At 47.2% G+C, this 14,326-nt stretch overlaps 9 protein-coding genes across 9 annotated transcripts; 5 read left to right on the forward strand and 4 right to left on the reverse strand.

The window, feature by feature from the left end:
* Positions 1-517: 517 nt before the first annotated feature.
* On the forward strand, positions 518-1,069 carry CYBJADRAFT_72651 (uncharacterized protein). The gene has a single exon (XM_020217898.1). The coding sequence runs from the start codon at positions 565-567 to the stop codon at positions 871-873; it is 309 nt and encodes a 102-aa protein (XP_020071397.1). The 5' UTR covers positions 518-564; the 3' UTR covers positions 874-1,069.
* Positions 1,070-2,123: 1,054 nt separating this feature from the next.
* On the reverse strand, positions 2,124-4,483 carry CCM1 (Ccm1p). Its single transcript, XM_020217103.1, has one exon. It carries the CDS (start codon positions 4,416-4,418, stop codon positions 2,244-2,246), a length of 2,175 nt encoding a protein of 724 aa, XP_020071398.1. The 5' UTR covers positions 4,419-4,483; the 3' UTR covers positions 2,124-2,243.
* A 213-nt stretch (positions 4,484-4,696) lies between these two features.
* On the forward strand, positions 4,697-6,148 carry CYBJADRAFT_172340 (uncharacterized protein; the record flags this gene model as incomplete). The annotated part of the gene is made up of 1 exon (XM_020216322.1): positions 4,697-6,148. One exon carries the CDS (start codon positions 4,697-4,699, stop codon positions 6,146-6,148), a length of 1,452 nt encoding a protein of 483 aa, XP_020071399.1.
* Positions 6,149-6,582: 434 nt separating this feature from the next.
* Positions 6,583-7,449, forward strand: RRP8 (25S rRNA (adenine645-N1)-methyltransferase; the record flags this gene model as incomplete). The annotated part of the gene is made up of 1 exon (XM_020212281.2): positions 6,583-7,449. A coding segment is annotated over one exon (867 nt), but the record flags the coding sequence as incomplete, so codon positions are not given.
* A 165-nt stretch (positions 7,450-7,614) lies between these two features.
* On the forward strand, positions 7,615-10,018 carry COG3 (Golgi transport complex subunit COG3). Its single transcript, XM_020213320.1, has 2 exons — positions 7,615-7,723; positions 7,778-10,018. Exons 1-2 carry the CDS (start codon positions 7,640-7,642, stop codon positions 9,980-9,982), a joined length of 2,289 nt encoding a protein of 762 aa, XP_020071401.1. The 5' UTR covers positions 7,615-7,639; the 3' UTR covers positions 9,983-10,018.
* Positions 9,685-10,396, reverse strand: TFB5 (TFIIH complex subunit TFB5). Its single transcript, XM_020213153.1, has 3 exons — positions 10,373-10,396; positions 10,239-10,318; positions 9,685-10,168 (listed from the first exon to the last, which is right to left on the reverse strand). The coding sequence occupies exons 1-3, from the start codon at positions 10,389-10,391 to the stop codon at positions 10,043-10,045; spliced, it is 225 nt and encodes a 74-aa protein (XP_020071402.1). The 5' UTR covers positions 10,392-10,396; the 3' UTR covers positions 9,685-10,042.
* Positions 10,397-10,519: 123 nt separating this feature from the next.
* On the reverse strand, positions 10,520-11,463 carry TVP23 (Tvp23p; the record flags this gene model as incomplete). The annotated part of the gene is made up of 3 exons (XM_020213321.1): positions 10,520-11,072; positions 11,244-11,289; positions 11,379-11,463. The coding sequence occupies 3 exons, from the start codon at positions 11,461-11,463 to the stop codon at positions 10,640-10,642; spliced, it is 564 nt and encodes a 187-aa protein (XP_020071403.1). The 3' UTR covers positions 10,520-10,639.
* Positions 11,464-11,738: 275 nt separating this feature from the next.
* PDC2 (Pdc2p) lies at positions 11,739-13,788 on the forward strand. Its single transcript, XM_020214739.1, has one exon. It carries the CDS (start codon positions 11,800-11,802, stop codon positions 13,738-13,740), a length of 1,941 nt encoding a protein of 646 aa, XP_020071404.1. The 5' UTR covers positions 11,739-11,799; the 3' UTR covers positions 13,741-13,788.
* On the reverse strand, positions 13,770-14,260 carry PET100 (Pet100p; the record flags this gene model as incomplete). The annotated part of the gene is made up of 2 exons (XM_020213154.1): positions 13,770-14,135; positions 14,201-14,260. The coding sequence occupies 2 exons, from the start codon at positions 14,258-14,260 to the stop codon at positions 13,860-13,862; spliced, it is 336 nt and encodes a 111-aa protein (XP_020071405.1). The 3' UTR covers positions 13,770-13,859.
* Positions 14,261-14,326: the final 66 nt, after the last annotated feature.

A 14,326-nucleotide genomic window follows, 5' to 3' on the forward strand; every position in this document is an offset into this window, starting at 1 on the left:
ATGAGAAGCAAAAGGAAAAGAAAGGAAAAGGCAGTGCTGATTGTTTTCCTTTTCCATCAGCAGCTGAGAGTGCAGTTTTGGTATTTATTTTCGCCCTTTCTTTTTCGGTTGGCCTGCGTGGGCTTGTTGACTTTGGCGGAATTTGGCGCCTTTTGGCGCATTTTCGCGCACTTGTTCTCTGTAGCACATGCAGGCCTTTGCTCTTCAGAACCTTGTGCGTAGGTGTTAGCAGGCGCAAGCGGCTGCGAAAAAGGCAATGGCTCTGCTTCCCGGGCGAAACTCTCACTCCCGATTGGGAAAATGGCAACCAAATTTGTCTCGTTCTGTCTCTCCCGTTTGGAGAGGGGTGTAGGGTGGCCACTGCGATCAGGCAGCGATTCCGGGTAGCAGAGGCTCTCCAGGTGGGACTTTCGGGATGTGCTGTGTGCTGGGTGCTACTCGGCTACTCTCTGAGCGTTCTTGTAGTGGCAGAATTGATATTACGGAGTGTCTTATCGGCACGTCTGTCGTCTGCGACGTGGATCGCGGCGTACGAGTTACCAGTCTCGCCAGTGCTACGGTGTTATGCTGTGTCTCTCTATTTTTAGACCTGATGCTATGCGGGAATCCATTTCGATCGTGTCGTTTTTCTGCTGTGTGTGTGTCTCTTTATGGCTTGCACAGAGCCTTGGAAAGGCTTTCACTTACGGGCGTACCGATTGCCAGGTTACAACTCAGCGGTGGTTTCCGGCCGCTCCAGACAACCAGAGCGTGTGCAGCGTTGGAGCTGTAGAGGAAGTGGTAGGAGGGAAGAGAAAGCTCGTTGTGGGGAGACATAGACGTCTTTGTCGTATAGCATGCATAGGCGACGATAGGCGGAGCACATATAATTAGAGCTTAAACCGTAGATAATGAGGTGCTGAGATCTTAGGTTTTGCACAGACGGGTCGTCGGAGGGGCAGAGCATGGAGGATAGGGCCCGGGCTTGTGATATTGGGTGTGTTGTGTGCTTTATATGAGTAGTATATATGTAATGGACGGGTGCCCTGCTAGAAACACCGGTATCGGCGTTGGGGAGTGCTGGAGCATCTGAGAACTGCTGGGACCCTCAACAGAGTGAAAAATGACGTATTCGCAACACTGGTGGGTAAAGACTGACTCAGCTTGGAATGTATCACCGTCTAAAGCTACAGATCTCTACGTATTGCCAGAGGACAGTTCTTACGAGCTCAATGGCTGGTCAAATGCTGGGAAATAGAGTCCGGGGTCCGTGCTCAGACGTCAACTCAAGGCCTATTGATATTTGTACTTTCTGTTGCTGCTTGTTCAATCTCCAGTAGATCTTGCACGCACTTGTCATCAACAACTCTCACTAGAAACAGTCATGGGACGTCGCTCCGATACGAACAGCATACTGCTTCCAGCGTAGTGCTCGGCATAGAACCACAACTCCGTCTTGAGTAACAATACATAGGCGTTACAGAGTGCGCTTGATTAGATTCCTCCTACATACAATCGAACTGTAGAACCACCAGGTTTCAGCCAACATGCACTATTCATTCATTGGTGCGGGCTATGCCAAGCACAATATACTGTTTCCCTCATCACAAACAGCTTGGACCATCGACCATAACTCTAGAACACACACACATTAGTGGCTATTCGATTGTAGCCAACAGTAACCGGGGCTTGTACAACTCGTTCTAACAGCACGCTACTTGTACATACTCCTTTCATCTGAAACAACACGTCGGGATCGACAACGGTCTGTTGCACTTTCAAACAACAAGCGCAAAACCTTGCCCTGCCTGAAACGAGTATGACCAACACAGGAGACAACGGCTTATGACAAACGGCCTCAGGTTTGCTCCTACACCGGCTAGTTGTATCATCATCACAGTGCCATTCTCTCCCTACATGATTTGCATGCCAGCGTCAATATGCACATGAGACACTTCAACCAATCGGTTGCTACAGAAATTGGCCAGGTCGAGAAATGCCGACAGCGCAAGACGAAAATTTGCGCAAAAAAAACAGATCCCGCCAAAAAGAGAGTTTCAGAAAAATTATGTGGTGTTTGGGTGTTTGGGAAAGCTTATCTTCAAAGCCCTCTTCTCGCCCTACGGTGCCTTGATCTTCAGTATCTATGTAGCAATTATTATGAAGAGATATACGTATATACAGGCTCATTAACTCGTCATGACCAGGTCGAAGGGAAGCTTCAGGGTTGTCGACAATCTGCTTGTTCTCCTGGGTTTGTTGGCTCATCTCAAGGACAAGTTTCTATGTCTTGCCTTGTCCTTTCCACAGATGGCACTGATTTCACGGGCACTTGCGTAGTCTCCAACTTCCTCACAGGCAACGTAGAGTGGCTTCAACGTGTAGAAGCTCCATGGGAACTGCTTCTCCGAGGACTTAACCACATGAACGGCGTCCTGTAGTAGTTTCAGGTGGGTGAGGGCCAATACCATCTCGCGGGCAAAGTTGAAATCGAGTTGTGCCTTGGTGCGACGAGGCAAGGATTGGTATGCTGTGGTGGATCTGTACTTTCCTCTCTCAATCCATGCTCTTTCGCACATCGAGTAGTCTTCGAATCTCTTACCAGCTGACAGGTATGTGAGATAGAGCTCGCTGTTCCTTTCAATGGAGTAGTTCATCTGTTTAACAAAGCTCAATGCTGGTGGTGAAAGGTTGTCGTCGGGTTCAGCATTAGAACCATCGTCCTGCTGCTCCATGATGATAACATCATCTTTGCCAATTTCCTTGCATGCATAGGTGTATTGGTTCCACCGTCTTTGAAACTCATCCTTGTCCCCGTGCTCCACTGAGATTCGTAAGTAGGGTATCAATGTACGACTGTTCAAGAGCGTTCGATTCTTTGCGATGTTCCATGCCCAAATGGCATTGGATTCAGCAATGATGTGTTTTGGAGCTCTGACGTTACTGAGAGGCAGCAGAGGTGGATACATCTCTCTACGTCTTTGAAGCTGGATGTCATCAACGTCGGTTTGGTGCAAGCCCATGAAGTCCACCATTCTTAGCACGTTACGCCGCATGTTGGATCCATCCTTATGATGGAAGATCTGGGGAACATGGCCCTCTCTGAAATCTCTGTACGCCATCATCAGATATACCAACGATTCTGCGTTCGGTTCACCTCTTTTCTCGAATATCAAGAGATACAGTGCTCTGGCGAGTTCCAGATCACCGTCACGGGCAGCCAGTCTCAGCATCGATTGGAATGTATTGACACCCAGTTCTAGTCCTGTTTCGTAGACCTTCGAAATGAAGTTGTAGCCATCGACAATGTGGTCGTTGGTCTTGGAGCATGAGCGAATCAGGGTGTCGTAGGTGAATATATCAGGCCTCAGCTTTTCGCTCAGCATCTCGTGGTAGAGATCAAATGCTCTATGAATGTCTCTGTCCTTGCATGCCAGGTGGATCATCTTGTTGTACGCATGCACATCTGGCTTGCTCTTCACAGACCTGAACTTCATCATTTGGAACACCTCATCTGCTTGCTTCGAGTCATCAAGAGCCACACATAGTTGTAAGACGTTTGTATATATCTGTAAGCTTGGTTCGATTCCCTTGTCGAACATCTTTTCAAGTGCAACGTTTATACGTGACAAGTTGGAATTTGCGACGTAGGCCTTGATGAGATGACCATACATGTATAAAGACGGCTCGTGCACTTTAGAATAGAGATCGAACAGCTCCTGAGTCTTCACAGCATCGCCATTTGCGGCGTAGTGCTTCATGAAGAAGTCATAGCTATGCCTTGTATAATCCATAGAGGCGTCTTTCATCATGGAGTCGACCATTGAGACACTTGCAACGTTGATCGACCCAGCAGGGATCTCACTCATGAACTGGCCAACGTCCTTTGACGTCAGGCCTTTAAAGCCTTCCTTCTTGGTGTACAAGTCTGAAACCACGGCATTCCAGTTAGAACGGTCCTTGACAACGATGTTCCTTACAGAATCGTCCAGCCTGTCCAGTATTGGCCTTGGAAGGTTGATGCCCTTAGCCGGGGTGTCAAAGAGCGATACGGAGGTATTGCTCTGGCCATCAGAGATCTTCAACGTGTCATTGCTCTTCGATCCTTCTATCATCAGCTCGTTGTACAGCATATCGATATCTGCGTCTTCTGTGTCGTGTTCAAGGTCCATCATCTGTTGAATCTTCTCCTCCTTCCTCTGAGCAATGTCTTGTTTCACGGACTGCGCGAGCTTCTGCAGCTCCCTCAGCTTATCGTCCAGCACCCTGGCCTCATGATTGATGTGAACAGCATCGCCGCTAGCCGCTGGCCTTCTCTTGTGCTTCCTCTTCGTCTGTCGTCTCTGAGGCGCCACTATAAGAGTTCTCATGGCAATGATCTGGAATACACCTCGATGAACCGAGACACCTCGTCTCAGCACTCGCACCGTGGAGCTCATACTCGTCTAGAACTCACTGGAATCGTCTAACGCACACACACACAAGTCCACACGAGCGAGAAGCACCAAGCCATTGTATCTCATCTCGGTGTGGAACAAGTGAAAAATTATTCCGAGAGCTCATCGCGGAAGCGATTTACCCCCATTTTCGGAACATTCTGAAATGCTGTGTATGTTTACTTCCACTTTCACTTCCACTTCCACTTCCATGATCAGCAATATATGACATCCTCGTTGATGGAGACGATAACCTGTGGCAAAGACGCTGTGACACATCGATGAAGAGGCCGCTGAGCATACGCCACGGCTCGGAATCTGTTGATTCTGCTCCAGATGGTCGCAATGTTGTTCTTAGGAGAGATGGTGTTGAATACTACACCATCGAGACGTTCCACTCTTCGCCATTCTACAACGCTGTGACTCCAGTATTGGTGGTTGATCTTGTGCGAGCGGTTGACCCTTATGACATCTATGGCCATGGCGGACACAGGTTGGTGAGGGATAACGTTGTGCTTCTGAAAAACCATCCTGTTAGGCGGGTACGTGTGACAGGCTGGATCAGTGATTACACCATGAAGGAGATTAGGCAGATGATGTACTACTTCTTGTCTTTGGATGATTCCAGTGGCGAGGCAATCAAGTGCATGGTACGTAACGCTGTGTTGGAGGAAGCTGGGCTAGAAGGACGGTGCGAGGGGTCGCTGGTGGAAATCGTTGGTGTTTGCAGCAAAGTGTACGGTGAGCTTGAAATAAAGGCTAATGCTTTGAAGCTACTCCCACGAGAAAACCATTTGACTTATGAGTTGCAGTTCTGGAGTGAAGTGTTTAGGGTACGACGTGTTTTGGAGACACCCTGGTATCAGACACCACAGCTCGATGCTGACAATGGCGATGAGCCTCCAGTACGCATGGACGCTACTGCGCAGAGGAGGAAATATATGGAAAGAAATATGGTATTATCCAGTCCCCACAAGGACTATCCACCTCTGGTACTTGACTCTAGCATTTACACCAAGAGGACTGTCCTGAATGAATCAGAGAGGAGGAAAAGGGCAGATGATCAGGATCTATCCTCGAGTTCTGATATCGAAGAGATTACCAGCGACGTTTTCGCCAATAGGCCACGCCAACTACGCACAGAGTCCGTCCAGGTGCTCCCTGAGAGTGTATTAATGGACTCAGTATCGGTGGATGATCTCATGAAGAGACAACAAGGGCCCAGTGTTTCTGATCTGACCATCCTACTGACCGAATGGATCGTCGACAATGGAGAACGGCACTTCCACCTGAACAAGGCGTACCAGGATCCACTTATCAGGGACTATCTAAAGACACTGGCTGAGAACGAACTCTCTGCCCAGGTTGTTGATCTCACTGAAGACACTACGGGGGTCAAGTCGTTGAACCAGGTGCACGGCGAGCTTTTCCACAGGGCAAGGCATCTGCTACAGAGGAGTGGTCTCATTCTATGCACAAGGTCTAAAGAGTGTTCCTCTGGCGTGCTGATCGACTTCATAGTACAGTTGCAAGACGAAATCAACCTCATCACCACTGTTGGCTCCATATTCGACCCGAGAGAAGTCCTCGCTGTTTTCAACAAAACACGGCACTTGGACGTCGACATCGAGGACCCTCTGCTCCAGTCCATGATGCTACGATACGTCAGCAACAGCAGACAGCACAGCAAGTGGTACCTGGTTCAAACCACGGGCCTTTGGCTCTTTATGTGATGGCCCTGGGCTCTTATGTATGGTGGTGTCCGGATGTGAAATTTTTCACAGCGTGGGGGGAAATTTTTCAGTTGATTTTACTATGCGATGAGCTTCTTATTTATCAACAGAGGAGAGAGTGTTAGTTGCTGAAGCAAGCAGAGTGTGATTGTGATAAGATGGCACTTTTCCAAGTTGACGGCTGGGATTTGAACACAAAGGTTGTGAAGGGTGGGTCTTCTTCTAAGAAGAAGAAGAACAATAAGAAGAGGGCGAGCGATGAGCTTGATGAAGGTGATGTGGTCCAGGAGTATGCACAGGATAAGGCAAATAAGAAGAAGAAACAGGTTAAGCAGAAGAACTACAAGACCCCTGTTGCCAAGGGTGAGACTGTGGAGTCTGTGGAGTCTGTGGAGTCTGAGATTCCACCAAAGCTGGAGGTTCTCCCGCAGACCAAGCTTACTCCCTTACAGCAGAAGATGATGGCCAAGCTTACAGGATCGAGATTCAGATGGATCAACGAGCAGCTCTACACAATCAGCTCAGACGAGGCGTTGAAACTTGTTGAGAGCCAGCCTTCGCTGTTTGACGAGTACCATGATGGGTTCAGGTCCCAAGTTCAGTCATGGCCGGAGAACCCTGTTGATGTGTTTGTCAACCAGATCAAGGAGAGGGCGCAGAGACCTGTGAATGCACCAGGTGGATTACCAGGACATAAGGACAAGAAAGTCGTTGTGGCTGATATGGGGTGTGGTGAGGCTCAATTGGCTCTTGATGTTGAGAAGTTCCTCAAACAGGTGAAGACGAAGAAAGGCGCTAAAAAGTTCACCAAGAACTTGGATATTGAGGTACACAGCTTCGACCTGAAGAAAGGAAACGAGAGAATCACCGTTGCAGACATCAGAAACGTCCCTCTGGAGGATAACTCGTGTAACATTGTGATCTTTTGTCTCGCATTGATGGGAACGAACTTTCTTGATTTCATCACCGAAGCCTATAGAATCTTGGCACCAAGAGGAGAGCTATGGATCGCAGAGATCAAGTCCCGATTTGGCGAAAAGGATGGCAAAGGTGACGAGTTTGTCGAGACCCTAAAGCTCATGGGATTCTTCCATAAGAAGACGGATGACGACAACAAGATGTTCACCAGATTTGAGTTCTTCAAGCCACCACCAGACATCCTCGCAGAGAGAAGAGCCAAACTCGAACGAAAGCAGAAGTTTGTGGAGCAGGAAGATGACAAGGAGAGGCTTGAGAAGAAGAGACAGAAGGTCCCAGAGGGCAAATGGTTGCTGAAACCGTGTATTTATAAGAGAAGATGAGGGTAAAAGCACAGGGAACTGGAGATTACGTAATGATTAGGTAATAAAACGACGCATTCTGCCATTTTGACGTACGGGCAAAAACGCTTTGCTTCGGGCACGAACCCCAAACGGGCCACTTCACCGTGTTGATGTTGATGTTTCACAGCATCAAAGGGTGGGAAGAGAACGTAGACAGGCGGCTGTGACGATGACTGTTGACCAGAGACGTATGAGCAGAGGCCGCAGGGCCTCTGTTATCCAATCTATTGCCCATAATATTCCGCAATTGGAGGTGAGTGTGCCAATATATGTCCCGTGAAGCCAGTAACTAACACACGATGCTAAGAGCCGAGTCACTTTGGATCATAAGGAACAGCCAAAGACAGCAGAATACCTGATCACGAGAAAGATCCAGAGCGACGACCCAAGTGCGATCATTTTCCCGCTAACAGAGTCTGAAAAGCTCAAGGTGTCCCAGGCGTACAATGACTCCTTCAACTTTAGAGTGCTGACGACGCCAGAGGAGCAAAAGCAAATGGATTACCAACAGAACTTGAAGTACACACAGTTTCTCCAGAGCTGCGACTATAGACAGCACACGTACTCGGACCTGATTAACGATTCTGATGAGATCATCACCTCGTTGGCCAAACTGACGTTCATGTACGACACCGTGACGAAGGAGACGGAGGAGTTCCAGAAGAAGTCCGATTCGCTGCTGAAGGAGTATACGTCTATTGTGAAGTTAGGAGAGGATGTCAAGGACGAGCTGCACTACTACGAGATGCTGGATGCGTTCACGAGAAAGCTGAACAACCCGAGTCCAAACATTGTCAGAAAGGAATCGTTTAGGAAAATGGTCGAACAGCTAGACGAATGCTTGAAGTTTGTGAAGGACCATCCACAGCACAAGGAGCACGAAGTGTTCGAAAGAAGATTCAAACAGTGTCTTATTAGATCCTTGACTCTGATAAGAAACTACATCATCAATAACTTGAAAACAGTGAGAGATGAGATAAATTCAAAGCTGTCAAGTGCAAAGTCTGCTGTCACACAGAACGCCCTGATTTATACGAGATTCGGTGCTGACTGTTCATTCCTGAAAGACGTCTCCTATGAGCTATGTGTGCGTGCTGGTGAGGACCAGGAGTTCCAAGGCCTGCTGAACGATTGTTACAACAACTACTTCAGCATCAGATCTAAGCTCATTTCACCTCTTTTGAAAGAGCAGTTCCAGTCCCATCATAATGATAAGAAGCCTTTGGTACAGCATGCTCAGACGAACATTCTGTTCTTCACCCAAGTCCTGGAGAATGAGTTTGAACTGTTTTACAAGGTGTTTTCAACAGACAGTGGTAATGCGCTGAGAAATTGGTTCCAACAATTAGGTGAGCCTTTACATGATGACTTGAGAAATATTATCTTGAAGGAGACTTCGATCGTCTCTTTAACTGAGATGATCACGCTGTTAAACAAGTACTACGAATATGAGGATGATCACTTTGAAAATGAGTACGACGAGTCTGGAAGTACCCATGAAGGAGAAAGATTCGAAAATGTCGATCTAGGAGCAGTATTCGAACCAATATTGCAAGATTTACAGTCCAGATTGGTATTCAGAACACAGATATTTGTTGAGGAGAACATCGTCAAGTACAAACCTTCTGCAAAGGATTTCCAGATCGGTGCTAGAAAGCATAGCATTAGAGATGTTACTGGTGCTGATAATGAGCTCGTTTCCACTGCTTACTCCAAGACTGGATTGAAAGATTGGTACACCCCACTGGAGAAGGGAATTTCTTTGCTCTCCAAGATCTATGAGCTGGTTTCATCCTCTGTGTTTGATGACCTGGCACATCACATAGTTCACGATTGTATAATCTCGTTGAAACAGGCTTATGAGGTTGGTGTCCACGCAGTTGGAAAGTTCGATGCTGACCTTTTCCTCCTGAAGAACTTTTTGGTGTTGAAGGAACGAGTCCAGGAGTTTGACATCGAATACGTGAGCTCTGAAACGTTCCTGGATTTCAGTGGTGTTGGAGACATCATTCACAAGATCAGCAATGGTGAAAGTGTTTTCAAGTCTCAAGGCCTACTGGGGTTGGTCCAGGAAAGTGTACCAAGAGTTGTTAAAAACATGATTGATGCAAGACAGGAGCTACAGTTAGAGCTCCGTAATGTTGTTCATATCTTCACACAGGATGTTGTTTCCCAGATATGTGTACCTATCAAGGAGCAGGAAGTGAGCAGTGCCCTTGATGACTCGAGAGAACTACGTGATAATATTGAAGCGACACTTCCTCGTATTAAACAGCAGATTGAGCTATTCATCGATGATGAAAATGTCATAACCGCACTCATCGATGGGATCCAGGAACTTCTCGTCCAGAATTACGAGGATTACTACCACAATCTTTCCTCGAAAGTTGAAGGGTTAGTAGAGGTCGACATGATGATCGCCTTCATCGGACAGATTGTTGCAAAGATGTTTGAATCTACACCTGAGTTTCAAACCTCTCATGATCTGGACAAGCTGGCCATTGAAGAGTAGAACCCAACAAATATAGTGAATTGACACCAGTACAGTATCCTGGAGTGTAGTGTACGACCTTCAGTGGTCATTGTTCTCCTCATCGTCCAATGGGTTATAAGTATTAGCAGCCAGAAGCTTATTAAGCATGGTCTTCACGTACTCCACCTTACTCTTATCTATGAGCAAATGTGTATCATCCAGCTCCTTCACACACCCTCTGTAGTCAGTATCAGCTTCTCCACGTATAGAACCTTTGGCTCATCGATATACTCACCTGTATCACGATGTCATGCTCCGTCGAATCGATCTGGAGGATCAAAGCTCTAATCGAAGGATCGCACTCAACGAGAGAACCTAAGCTGTGTCAGTTACGATGCACTCAGAGCTCATCCAAATGGTGCTACTAACCTGTAATAACTCGTACCATCGTGCCCTTTGTATTATGAACGTTGCTGAGAGACGAGACATAACTAGCTCGGAAAGTCAGTGTTGTTGAAGTTACGGTATGGCGTGCGGTATGGGCACAATGTATGAGAGATGAGCACACATTTTAGCCAGGATTAACCAACTAGGCAACTTTTCTATACACTCGAGGGTAAGTACTTCAGTTATTTGTTGTTTATATAGATCAATTGAGTGTGTATAAGCATACTTATGTATACTCGAGTGGTTTTTTTACTGGTTTCCTCTGAAGAAGGATGGCACTAGTCTTCCAAACATGGAGCCTGACACGGTTCCAAAGACACTGGAGGCCAGATCGTTGGCCTTTCCGAACTTGTCACATCTTGTGAACGCCATGGTGTTGATGATGGTCAGCGTGAGCCCAATAATCACCAGTATCAACGACAGGAATTCGAGTTTGAGGAAAGCCAAGATGCCCATAACGCCCCAGACGAAAGGCGTGAGGTATAGCCAGAACCAGAATATGTTTGAGTCAACAGGGTTGATCTGTCTGTCAGGGTTGGCAGTTTCGAAGACCCATATGCTTTCACCGTTGTCGTCAGTCTCGTTCCACCAACGCAGTCCAACGAGAAGTCGTCCGCTGATGTTCTTGACGTTCCAGAAATCAGCAGCCAACAGTAAGATGACAGTTATGAATTCAAGAATGCTAGTAGAGTATGTGTCAGTTGATACTGCAAGGGAGCCAAATCAGAGCTGTGGAAGGCTCAAATGAGACCGTAGTCAGTGCTCCGTCGATATCGGGGCACGTAGTCTTAGGGGAGGTCAATTGAGTCTTCTATGTCTGTTGAGGAGAAACGGGAGGTGTACAAATACTCACAAGCTTTTCGTGAAGAACATTCCAAGAGCATACGCCACCGGTGCACCTGTTATCTCAGCTGTTAGTAAGCTTGTTCAGGCGGTGAAATCGGCTCAGCTCAGCTCATCCAATCGCTGAGGAAAGGGTGTCACTCACCAATTCTGAAACCAAGGAAGAACAGAAGTGCCAACGGATGCGAAGATTGTTTAATCCTATCGGTGAATGTCTGTGGCTCACTCATCTTCGAGGTGTTTCAATTACTCTGGAGGGATAAACAGTGGCATAACTCCATCAACATGGAGAAAGAGTTGGAGGGCCGGTTGTATATGGGAGGTGGTCCGGAGAGGAGTGTGGTGTGTGGATGTTTGGGTGTATGGATGTGTTGGTGTCCGGGTGTGAGGTGTCCGAATGATGTGGTGTACTGATGATGTGGTGTCCTGATGTTCCCTTCCGCATGATACTGCGCCGTAAAAGCTTTTCGATTCCAACCTCTTTCTTAGTCAAGTCGTGTGGACATTCAACGTTGTCCTGTGCCTATTGACGTTAGAGAGACATTGGAGTGGTGGAACGTGGCACGATGGGTTACTCTATGAAGCAAAAGATCGACATTTGCCTCATGAGTGAGGCAAATCCCAGTATGACTCAAACGGATCTTGCTCAATGGGCAAAGACAAGGTTCAACTCCACGAAACCACCATCTCAGACCACAATCTCGAGGATATTGGCCAAGAAGGATGCCCTCATCTCTCTAAAAGAGCACGAGTACAAGCTCATACGGCGAAGACGCCTCTCAAACACGCTCTTGAGGAAAGTGCTGCTGGAGTGGATCACGCAATGCGTGTGGAACAACATTCCAATAACGTCTCCAATCATACTGAGCTCAGCAGCCAACTTTTGGAAGCAGTTACCAGAGACGATGAAAGACGGGACTGGTGAGTTCTCGTTCAAATGGTGCTCTCAGTTCTTGTCGAGGGTCAACATCAACTTGTCGACCATTGACCGGGACTTATATGCCAACAGGCTCCATGTCTGGACATTTGAAGAGAGAGAGAACCTGAAGTCGCTGTTTACAGGTGTGGATCCTTCAAAGATCTTCACTGTGCAGGAGATGCTGATCAGTCACGACCTGCCCTTGGACAAGGCTCTTTATCACGATAGCTCTGATTTTCTCACTTGTATGTTGTGCACGAACGTTGACGGGTCTGAGAGGTTGGACCCGTTGATCATTGGAAGGTACGAAGACTACCCGTCTTTTGAGTCGAAATCATCGATGAAGGCAGCTACAAAGCACGGCGTCAGCTATCGCAGCAATCGTAAGAAATGGCTCACCTCGACTGTTTTCTACGATTGGCTGTGTGTCCTTGATAAGAGATTGGCACTTGTCCAAAAGGATATTATTTTGGTACTTGATGACACTGCTTCGCACAGAGTTGTTAACATCAAGCTTCAAAGGATTCGTCTGTTGTACACCTCTTCAAATTCTAACTTCTTACCTATGGCCTGGGGTGTTGAGAACGATCTACGGTTGAATTTCAGAATTGCTCAATACGAAAAGCTCAGACAGAAGCAGGTCTCGCTGAGGGATAAGATCTTGTCAGATCAGGAGTTGCATTTCACTATGGCAGACACGTTTGACCTAATTAAAGTGGCATGGGCAAATTTGCCCGCCTCTAGGATCAAATCTGCTTGGAAGCAGTCTGGTATATTACCAGATTCCATCACACAGTCATTCGGGAAGGTTCGAATGTTCGATGACACTTTGGAGACGAAACTGGTGGATGCTATTGACTCTTTACTAGTGCAGGAGAAGTGGGATGTACTATCGCTTATGGATCTAAGCATTGAGAAGAAGATCAACAAGACTTTTCTTTCAAACCAGGAGATCATCGAGTCCTGTATCGTTGATAACTACGACGATTTCGACCACAGTACTGGGAAACAATTAAGAGCTCCATTCTCACATACATTGGGACAAGAATTCCAGCCACTTCGAAGATTTGGCCAGGTCCGTCGTAAATACGGATATTACTCCAATGGAAGCACGCCTACGGACTCCACATCGCCCAGAATCCCGTCAGACTACTGGGACCTGGACAACTTCCAGTTTGATGGTAATATGGCAGACTTTTATATGCTTGGGAATGAACCATCGCCAGCACAAGCACAAGCACCTGTTACACAGGTTCAGCTCATGTCTGAATTGGCACCTTCTGCGCAGACCTGGGGGACATTTGCACCAAATACACAGCCATACATGGCCCAACCTTTGGAGTCGTCAAGCCTCACGCCTGCAGATATCAGATTTGGGTTGAATAACCTGGAATTTGGTGTGACCAACGATGCCATGTTAAGCCCGACACAGATGATCTCGAACGAAGAGAAACTGGAGATTATTCACAATTTTATGAACTTGGTGGAGTCTGATCGTTCTCTTCTACTCTCCAAGAGTGCAAAGAACGAGATTAACGACCTCTACCAGAGATTACTGCATGATATTACTTCGCATCCATCCGTTTAATACTGCCCTTCTTTATAGGGCTCTGTTTTATCAAATCCGTCTAATGACGGCACATTGTATTAACACTGTAGATTTTATGTTATATATATACAAGTCGCTTGCCACACCCTCCTTCTGCCTCACTTATCCTCTTGTTCAGACTGGGCCTTGAACTTTGCCCTCTCTTCCTCAATATCGATACCGAATTCCTTAGCGAGCTTCTCCTCCAAGAGCCTTCTCTTCTCCAGCGACTCCTTCTTCATTCTCGCCAACTCCGCCTTGATCTCATGACGCTCCTTAGGAATCTTGTTCGTGGTCTCAGGATCTGGCCAGAACCCAGGCACGTTGAACTTCTTGTCAGCGTCGATACCAACGTAGTACATCACACCAATTGGCGTTAGAAGGTAGAACGTGAACTGTGCGCACTCCTGTTAGTACAACGAACGCCGCTACATCACCACACACAGACTCGTCAACATACTCTGAACAGCTCCAGCTGCGATCTGCTTAGCCTTGGGAACAGTTTGCCTAACAATGACATTGGTGCTGTGTCTCGTCTCTCTGCTTCGCTGTAGCGTTCCATTGAAGGGACTCAGAGCCCGGTCTG

This window comes from Cyberlindnera jadinii (assembly GCF_001661405.1).
Source record: "Cyberlindnera jadinii NRRL Y-1542 unplaced genomic scaffold CYBJAscaffold_4, whole genome shotgun sequence".
Classification (NCBI taxonomy): domain Eukaryota; kingdom Fungi; phylum Ascomycota; class Saccharomycetes; order Phaffomycetales; family Wickerhamomycetaceae; genus Williopsis; species Williopsis jadinii.

Excerpts from the sequence above, each read along its gene's own strand:
- CYBJADRAFT_72651 (XM_020217898.1), top strand. The coding sequence starts at position 565 with ATGCTGTGTCTCTCTATTTTTAGACCTGATGCTATGCGGGAATCCATT.
- CCM1 (XM_020217103.1), bottom strand. The coding sequence starts at position 4,418 with ATGAGCTCCACGGTGCGAGTGCTGAGACGAGGTGTCTCGGTTCATCGA.
- COG3 (XM_020213320.1), top strand. The coding sequence starts at position 7,640 with ATGACTGTTGACCAGAGACGTATGAGCAGAGGCCGCAGGGCCTCTGTT. Across the intron at positions 7,724-7,777 it reads ATAATATTCCGCAATTGGAG|AGCCGAGTCACTTTGGATCA; the intron begins GTGAGTGTGCCA and ends CACGATGCTAAG.
- TFB5 (XM_020213153.1), bottom strand. Across the intron at positions 10,169-10,238 it reads AGCATGACATCGTGATACAG|GAGCTGGATGATACACATTT; the intron begins GTGAGTATATCG and ends GGGTGTGTGAAG.
- PDC2 (XM_020214739.1), top strand. The coding sequence starts at position 11,800 with ATGGGTTACTCTATGAAGCAAAAGATCGACATTTGCCTCATGAGTGAG.